General features: G+C 41.6%; 1 protein-coding gene across 1 annotated transcript; it reads right to left on the bottom strand.

The window, feature by feature from the left end:
- Positions 1–4,690: 4,690 nt before the first annotated feature.
- On the bottom strand, positions 4,691–9,950 carry chrna9a (cholinergic receptor, nicotinic, alpha 9a). Its single transcript, XM_035660739.1, has 7 exons — positions 9,905–9,950; positions 9,590–9,735; positions 8,360–8,514; positions 8,015–8,195; positions 6,717–7,068; positions 4,960–5,564; positions 4,691–4,861 (listed from the first exon to the last, which is right to left on the bottom strand). Exons 1-7 carry the CDS (start codon positions 9,948–9,950, stop codon positions 4,691–4,693), a joined length of 1,656 nt encoding a protein of 551 aa, XP_035516632.1.

The following is a 9,950-nucleotide window of genomic DNA, read 5'->3' as shown; positions in this document are numbered from 1 at the left end:
GAACAAAAACACAACAAAAACACAACAAAAACACAACGATTCCTATCTTCAGGTGATTATACACTAATGAAAACATACCTATGAATATTATATACAATTTTTGCCAATAGATCTTCCTAAATGTTACACACGGGACCTTTAAAGTCTCCGTGCCACCCCGTGCCCAGTATTTCCTGATATGTGAGAATACATAAACTGTAGAAATCTGCTGTTACTGTATACAGCAGGGAGTTCCCACACTCTCTAAAGCTGCATTCAGCCCCACTAGTCCCATTTCCTGCATATATCCGGTCACAGTTGTCACTGTGCTCTGTCTCTGTTCAGGCCCCTTCTTGATCGTCTCGTTGCACAACTCTGAACACTTGCTGTCGCGCTGCTTTTTCAATGTAGACACTTCTTTGTCACACCTTTCCCTCTCCCTCTGCAGTGTTTCCTCCAGCTGTCTCTTGAGGTTTTCTTCGCTCTTTTTTTGCTGCTCAATTTTCATTTGAATAAGCTTTAGCTCCTGCTTGAGGGCTGCGGTTCTCCTTTTCTCCGCTCTCTGATTCTCCATCTGTATGTCTATTTCTCTCTGGTTCTCGTCCCTCTCACGCCTGAGCAGGTCCTCCATTTGCTTTTTCATATCCTCCTCCTTCCTGCTCTGCTCCTCCAAGCTCTGAGCGAGTTTTCCCAGCTCTTTCTGCAAAGCCTCTCTCTTCTTCTCCTCCCTCTGCCTGATGGCCTGCTCTTTCTGTATTTGCTGAAGTTCCCTCTCTCTCTCTTTCATTTCATTTTCCTCTCTCTCCTTTTGGATTTTCTCCTCCATTGCTCTTCTCATTTTCTCCTCCTGCTCAGCTTGCTCTTCCAGCATTTTAGTAACTTTTTCAAGCCTTTCTTGGAGAGCTTTCCTCTTTTCCTCCTCCTCCCTCCGTATCCCCATCACTCTCAACATCTCTTGTATCTTCCTCTCCTTCTCCTTCTTTTCATCCTCCTCCATCCTTAGTCTGAAGGCTTCTTCTCGATCTCTTGCCAGTTTCTGCTCCTTCTCCTTCTCCAGCTGCTGTTTTTTTTGCAGCTCCTCCATCTCCCTTTTGCTTTTTTGCTGAACTATCTCTAGGTCTTTTTCATATGACTCTTTTATTGCTGCCTCCTGTTTCTTTTTTAACAGCTCCTCCTTCTCGTCCAGCAGCTTCCTCTCCTCCTGCAGCTCCTGAGCTAGATCCTCCTCAGCTTTCTGGAGCATCTTGCTGCCGTAGCAGATTCCTCCATTTTCCAGCATTATGGTGTCCACTAAGGTAAGCAGCTCAGATACCTGCTCCTTGTTCTTGGAGCTCTGGTTGTTGAAGACACAGTACCTGCCCCCACATCCGGCCACCAGTTGGGCCAGATCCTTGCACTCGTCTATCAGACAATGCTTCACAGATTGCCCTTCTTCCAGAGAGTCTCCATGGGTAAAAACCACCACTGAGAAACTCAAAGCATGGGAACCCATTGCCTGTTTGATCTGCCGCAGGACCTCCTTCTCCTCCTGAGTGAACCTCCCAATCTGAATAACAAGAAGGAACACATGGGGCCCAGGATACAGGATGCTTACACTCCTCCTCAACTCACTCTGTACATCCTGTGGGGTCTGATGAGTGTCCAGCAACCCCGGAGTGTCCAGGATCGTCAGGTGGCGTCCACGAAATTCTCCACAGGCCCTGCGACAATGCTGGGTGACAGAGGAGCTGCTAATCTTTGAGTTGAAGACCTTACGGGCCAAGATGGAGTTGGCGGTGGAGCTTTTCCCGCTGCCAGTCCTCCCCAGCAAAACCAGTCTGATCTCAGCGGAGGAGGAGGCTGGCTTCCTGCCTGAAAAGACAAAAAATGAGAAAAGTTATGTTCAAACAAAAGAAAGATAAAGACAGACAGAAAGAAAGAAACATAAACCCAGACTTACCTGCAAAGCTGATGGAAGACAGCTGCTTGCTAATGGATGACATACTGTCTCTGGTCTCTTGCCTCCATAAATTGTGAACAAAAGAGAACAGCACATCACTATATAGATGCCCAAACTGTGGGAGTGTCCTTCCCTGTGACATGTAAAACCCCTCTGAACCCTAACCATTGCCATCACCATGTTTCTAATGTCAGTCTGGAGAAAGTGTGGCCCAATAGTCTTTCTCTGAATCACTCAGACCAGTAGATCCTATCTCGGATTATACACACTCCAGCAAGAGGTCATGGTCCAGCTGAGGCAAAGATCTGGGAAGCAGGCCGAGACACTGTATGTATTAAGTTTGTGAATAAGTTAATGTGATCAAAGTCCAACAGACGAGTCATATGATGGTTGGGTCTCTTTATCTTAAAGGTTTACTGATTGGTAGTCGTTTAGGAACCACCAGGGATCAATAAGCTAGGCACTCTCCTGTCAGTGTTGAGGTCTTTTATATAGATTTGACAAGTAAACAAGACTATGAGCCTACAGTCATGTTAGCGGCTCAATGAGGCTTTACTTTGGCACTGTGGTGTTTTAAGCTAAACACTAATGTCACCATGCTCACATAACAATGCTATTATGCTGATGTATAGCAGGTTTAATGTTCATCTTAGTTTGCCAGCATGCTAACAATTGCTAAATAGCACTAAACACAAAGTACAGCTGTGGTGTCTGCAGATGTCATTAGTTCTGCATGTATGTAGTGATAAGTGTTGGATAAATTGATTTTTTTTTTACCTCATGATAGTGCTAGATAGTCAGAGCATCACCAAAGTCATTAAAGTTCCTTCTGAGGGGGATATAAAACAAACAAAATACAAAATGTCTTCACAATCCATCCAGTAGTAGATATTTCAGTCTGGACTAAAGTGATGGACAGACCAACATCCACTAACATGGCTATAAATGTATCCAATGACATACATCTTGTTGGGACTACATCTCCAGAAGAGAGGACAGTGTCAAATGAATGTATTCTTTCGTGTTACTCTAATGTGGTGCTCAACATTTAAACTTAAACACTTAAACACTTACACTGTGAGTTGCGACAGAGGCCTACAGTGTGTATTTATCTACAAACCCCACTAGACGGAAGCAGAGCTCAGTGTGTCTGACAAATTTCACAATACCAGCACTAAGATGTTTATTTAACATGATTTGGAATTAAAGGCACTAGACCCTATTCTATTTTAAATCAAATTAACATCGCTCCATCTCATAATGCTCATATTTATCCTCCTTTTTTGCTGCATCAGTCACTTTCAAATCTAGAATAAGAAGGTTCACTTGTGGGGGAACTAATGTCATACTTATTTATTGATTTGACTGAAGGGTTGTTTCCTAACTAATATCTTACTGATTTATTGTTTCTACAATGAAGATTTAAATGACTGTTATAATAAAGTAAATGTTGTCCTGTAGATTATGTATCCTTAAAATCAGCTCTTATTAATGTGCTCTTTATTTCTTTATCTATTCTTTAAACTCTTGTACTGTTGCCCCTTAAAGCCCATTGAAATGATCTGCTAATACTTCTGTTTCTAAATAAATGTACTTACATGTTAACTTTGTTATGCATGGAGTTTATCCATTCTGTCATTCAGACAGTAACTCAATCCTTTATTAAAGCCAATCTGCCCTCTAGAGGCTCTTGGGGAAATGGAAACTAAACCAGGTTCATTCACTCGCCTGCCTGTTGTTGTCCTGCTGATCTGTGCGTAGAGCTTCATATCTGTGATAGCTTATATGATTGCAGTGATTACATACATTTCAGTCTCCCTGGAAATATACAGGTGAAGAGAAATGACCATATATGCAATATGAAGCAATTAAAAGAGATTTTAAATGCAAAAAAAAAGCCAAAACAGAAATGGACGGTTTTGTAAAATGTATATATACACCATGCATAACAAAATAGACTTGTAGAATAATGTAAACTACTAAGACAGTGAGTGAAACCACAGTTAATAACAAGATATCATTATTTTTTACTGGACCAATGAGCAAAGTGTAAGTTAGTCAAAAGGTACAGTGCATCCACATGCTCTGGAGGTAGGCTTCACCATCTGAATATTGTGTTAAGAAGTGAGGGATCTTTGTAAGGCATTCACAACTTATTCACAACTTATGTAAACCAATTTCTTAACATCTAGACTAGAAAAACACCAGTTTTGCCTGGTTTGTATAAGGAAGGACATGGCATTTGCCCTGTTTTTGATCATTCTGCTGATGCTCTCCATTGTAACTGACTCTGGAAAACAGCATCGTCTGGTTGCCCAAAATGTGAAGTAAGTAATGTAATGCCTATGGCTGGATGTCTGGCTGTTAGCTCATCAATAATGGACAGTCCATGCATGTTCAAGGCGAGGCCTAGATTGTCTTACCGCTCTACTGCTCCGTCACACGTGCAAGCACACCTGACGTTAACTAACCCAGAGGCATTGATGGGTTTCTGGGCCTGTGCGGTTAAATGAATGATTTGAGTGCATCGTCCTCTTTATGTCAAAGCAAACAACAATGAACCTACACAACGACACATACACACACACACACACACACACACACACACACAACACAATACAGACATGTCACATACAATTTCTCAATAACAGTTTTGATTGATGTGTTGTTGCGTCAAAGTAAAAAATTAGGTGACTCTTGAGTAACACTGAGGTCCAGCGGTGACAGAAGATGAATGTTATCATCATGGTAAAAAGAGGATGGGGGAGGCTGTCAGGACGCCTTGGCGATGATGAGGATGCTCATGAGGAAGACCATGACGAAGAAGATCCACATGAAAAACCTATCCATCACCTTGGCAACCTTCTTCCACTCTGCTGCCTTGACGCAAGTAGCTCTCTGCTCGCGGAAGCAGTTGGCAATGAACTGGATGTTCTTCACCACCTGGGGAAGAGACGGATGGATGAGCTTAAGCAAGAACTTAAAGAAACTGTAGAAGAGGAGTAATCAGATAAGAAGGCAGATGCACTGTGGGGACGCACCTGTTTATGTTGGGGGCAGGGGCAGCAGCAAGGGCAGGCAGGGACTTGAAGTTTCTCTGTGGGATAGAGGAGCTGCTCCTTCAGCCCTCCATTCAGATGCTGGAGGTGTTGTGGATGAGGAGGGGCCTGGTAGTCCAGCTCATCCCTCCTGATGTGGTGGTAGCGCTGGGTAGGATCTCGCTTCCCCTCGCCCCTCTCCAGTCTGGAAGCGTGGTTGTTGTGGTTGTTGTAATGGTGACGGCCACTGTTGGCGTTGCCGTTCGGCTGACTTTTCTGATGCTTGTTGTGATGATGCACACCATGACCATTGCTGTACTTGTACGGGTGGCTGTCATTGTGGTAGTCGTGGAAACGGTCATCAAGGTAGGTGCTCTTGTCGTTCATGGGTTCCTCTGGGTACAGTGGGGTCCTCTCACTCTCCGGCGTAGTGCAGTTCTCCCCCACCTCGTAGACGAAGAAGATTTTGGACATGTAGTCTATGATGAGCACCTTCGCCCAGTGAGGGACCGGCTTGGCCTCAGCACCACAGAAATGAATGTTCATGATGAAGATGGTGAGAGAGGTGGAGGCTGTGATCATAGTCATGGTGGCTATGTAGTACTTCCCTAGAGAAGAGGAAAAGAAAAGGACAGATTTATAGCTGGAAACATAATTGGTTGACTAAGAGGTTAAACATTTATATACAACTTCCTCAGTTCATAAGAAATAATCTGGAAAGACACTCCATGGAAATCTGTAGTCCCAGATATATCTTGATACATAGACATATAAACCTATTTAATAGCCAATTATGAGACGTGTATTTAAATTTAGACTGTGGTGGTTTCTTTTACTTGAGTAAAATAACTAATACCACATTGGAAAAATGAGTCCTGGATCAAAAAAGTTACTGAAGTAAGTATGTAAGAAAAATCTGAAAAATTTACTTCAAGTATTTAAAGTAAAAGTACTTCATACAGAAGAATAGCTCCTGTGACTGTTACGCTAATATATATTATATATTATCCTATAACCTATTATTACTGATGCATTTATCTAAAAGTAGGATTTTAAATTTGATTTGTAGTTGGTAACGGTGGAGCTAATTTTTTATGATTTTGTATAGGATGAATGATATTATTTCATCTGCTGATTATTTTCTGGATTAATTCATAGATTTGTTTGTAAAATAATGAGAAATGTTGTCACATGATCCTCAGATTACGGAAAAGTACATCTCCAGATATTAAAACATGGATGGAATCTATGTTAGAAATAGTATCAAATGCATGATAGCAAGAGTCAAAGGCTGTTTTTTTGCTCATAGTGTTGCTGATACACTGTGATTATTTGGTTGTTCAGCTATAACTGTATTTATTTTGGCTATTCTGGATATGAGTATTTGTCAAGGGGCCTTTCGATGACTAGAGTTACATCTCTAGTTAAGTACGGTCTGTCTCTAAATAAATAAAAACTTGAATTCCAATTTCTCTCAAATGTAGTGGAGTAGAATTAGAGTTAGATAAGTTGCATGAAATGAAAAAAAGTCCAAGTACCTCAAATTCAGTATAAGTATAAAATAAATGTATTTAGTTACATTCCACCAGAGTTTGCAATGTCAAATCTACGAGATACTAAGTTAGAATCTAGACTTGCTATAAATATCTTTATTTCTATTATCCATAATTTTTCATCCCCTTCATTTTCTTCCTGTGGAAATGGGCCTCCATAGTTTAAGTAGTTCAACAATGAGGCTGAATGCCAAGAATAATTCAAACCTATATAGGGCATGCTCTCTGCAGGAGGCATGCTCTCAGCCACCAACAACTGGAACACAGTGAGTGCCAGTAGCACTGTGACCCCGAGGGAAACCTTCTCCCCTGAGTCTGCCGGTAGGTAGAAGCCCAGCGGCGCCAAGAACGAAATGAGGAAGCAAGGCAGGAGCAGGTTGAAGATGTAGAAAGAGGAGCGGCGCTTCAGATGCAGGGTGTAGGTGATTTCGGTGTACGGGTCAGAGCAGCAGCCGTACATCATGACGTTTCTAACCGCCGGCATGCCGTGACACTCCCACTCCACGTTATCCACAAAGTCAGACAGGTCACCGCTGTCCATGCCCAAACTGATGTCCACCTGTGTAGAGGACGCACATGAACACAGTGGAAGATATACATACAGTTCACACAAGAGTTTATGGATAAATAAGTTATTCATTCTCTATTTTTCTGTCAAGGTCAGAGGAACTGGAGACAATAACAGACTATAGTATGCACTGTAGTGATTACCAGATATACAGACACTATACCTACTATATAAACAATTTGGAGTTTCTGTTCCACCAAAGGAGCAACATGGAATGCAAATCACACAAAAACTTGCTCACTCCACTCGTCCTGTTTGCCTTTTTGCTTCTTAAAGGTCTGTGTGAAGGATTTAGTGGCATCTAGCGATATAGTGAAAGATCTAAACTTCCTAAAATAACTTACTAACTGGGCAGCAAATATCATCACCTTTTAAGTTAATATGGTGAACTTGTTAGAAAACCGTATTGTCCTACACATCTGGACATTACGGAGCGAGAATATCATTCATTTAGAGATGTGTTTGTGTACACCTTGCGAAGTCCAATATTCACTCTCTTAGCTCTGTTTTTGGTCTCCACCAACTCTGTCTGTCTGTCTGTCTGCTGTTCAGCGTTGGGCAGGTAGTGCACAGCTGCCTGCTACCCCAAACCAAACCAACACTGAGGGCAGTGAGAGTGAACCACAGCAGTAAAGTTATGGACTGAAACAATGACCTGAAACTCTCCATAAAGTCAAGAGGAGCTGCAGATTCAGGTGATAATTCTCTGAACCATTTACTAATATTTAGGTGAGTGTTTCAAGTATACTGAGCATACAGATGGACAGCAGAGAAGCAGTTCGAGTTCAGATTTCATCAGAGTTTTCAGTCATGATAGAGTTGAGTCATTAGACTGCTTTTCAGTCTTTACCTAGTATATGAACTGATTCAAACAAGACGGAAGGTGTGATCCCCTCTCATTCACCCCTGTCCTGTCAACCCTCCAGCTTAAACACACCTGGTTGCCGTTGTAGGTCCAGGAGCCGAAGGTAAGGTTGCACTGCTGCCAGTCGAAGGGGAAGTAGGAGACGTCCACTACACATGTGCTCTTCGTGATTGCTGGAGAGTCCCAGACGATCTCTCCATTATAACGCAGCTTCACATTAGTGCTGGGTTCACCTGCAGACTCCTCATCTGCTCTGCAGATATACAGAGGAAAGGACACATTTTAGATGCATGCACTCAATCAGACAAATATATTGCTGAATTATAGAAATACCAGAAACTCTAGTTGCTGTTCAGTCTCTCCATCTTTCTTAATTTGTTTGTCTTCCCTCTTTTATATCTTTCTCTTATTACTGACTTGTTGTAAAGGACGATGTCTGGCTTCCAAACCAGGTCGCTGGGGATGTTGATCATTTCAAGGTCGTCATACTCCTCCTTGTCCCACTTTAGGTATGCATCATACCAGACCAGCCTGATCCACAGGTATGTGGTTAGCACCTGGTTCCTCTCATCCTACACACACACACACACACACACACACACACAAACAAACACATTTAAATTAAGAGTGACAAAAGAGACAGATACAACATCAGAGAGGCTATACTTTATACTCCAGTACAATGCTATTCAGTGCTGCCCTCTGCTGGTCTCTACAGGAACAGAAGACTAAACGCAGTACTGTTCATACAGTGAGAGATTCACACATTAAAGGCACACTCCACTGATTTAAACGTCCAGGTAAATTCATCAGTCATTGGAAGTTCCACATGTCCTGTAAAAAATTTAAATATGTTGTCTTCTGTGGCTCTAGAGGAGATTTGTTAAGTCTAAAACAAGAATCCAGGTATCTTAGCTTGGGAATGGAGACTACAAACCTGTAACTGAGAGCTTGAGCTGCAAACTGGGGAGGATTTCACAAAACAGGCTACAGAGTTGCATAAATGGACCCAAGTATAGGAATTATTATTAGCTTATGCTGCATCAATATGACCTTTATGTAATCTTTTTTTTAATGTTTGTTCCTTATCAAGGTGGTTCTGTCAGTATTGGCACTTTTGATATGTGCTGCGTCTCATCTGTAATTCTCTCTACTGCTTAGAGCATCTTCACCTCAGTGTGATTTGTTTCTTCACCGTATATCTTAATTACTTCATTTTAATATTCTTTATTGTTATTTTCACTCTTATTCTAATGGTTATTCTTTATTGCATCAAGAGTAAGCCACCTTACATTTTACTGCAAAGATTGTATCAGCATGTGAGAAATAAAACTTTTTTAAAACAAATTTTAAACTTTGAATCTTGAACACGAATTTAGAGGGGAGACGTAAATTACAACAACAGGTCTTGATCTCCGTTATAGGTAGTTATAAACTCAGAAACAGCCACAGATACTTTACAATTCATGTTGTAAAAGACAAACAACAGAAGTTTCAAAGGGGCCAAACATCATTTCTGGACAAATTTGTATAAAGATGTAGTACTTTTTCCATATAATGTAATGGTGCATGTATATATGTGGTGTCTTAAAGAGGTTAACTGGTATTATGGGTAATGATATGCATTTGAGCTTCCTCTCTACTCACCATATCTTTGATCTGTGACAGGGTGATCTGCAGAGAGACATTGAGGGCTTTGTCTGTGTCCTCTACAGGTCTCAGAGCGTTGGAGTAGTCCTCCATCAGATCATTCAGAAGTTTGCGGGCATAATGACCCTGAGCACCATGGGACACTGAGGGGGTAAGAGGAGATCAGAGGGTGGGCACAACAGCAAAGGTTACAATATGTCAGATGACAGAGCAGAAAACAAGGCAGAGTTGGCTTTGCAAAGAAAAAAACAAACATGTTTATCTGCATCAGTCAGATATAAACGTCAAACAAATCCATCATGCAGAACTGACCTTGCACCAAAAGGCTGATCCAAACCATCAGAGCTGCCTTCCTCAT

The sequence above is a fragment of the Morone saxatilis genome, unplaced genomic scaffold, assembly GCF_004916995.1.
Source record: "Morone saxatilis isolate NCDOM2014 unplaced genomic scaffold, NCSU_SB_2.0 Contig17, whole genome shotgun sequence".
Classification (NCBI taxonomy): Eukaryota; Metazoa; Chordata; class Actinopteri; family Moronidae; genus Morone; species Morone saxatilis.
The sequence above is the reverse complement of the archived record's forward strand: the minus strand, read 5'-3'. Positions and strand labels throughout refer to the sequence as shown.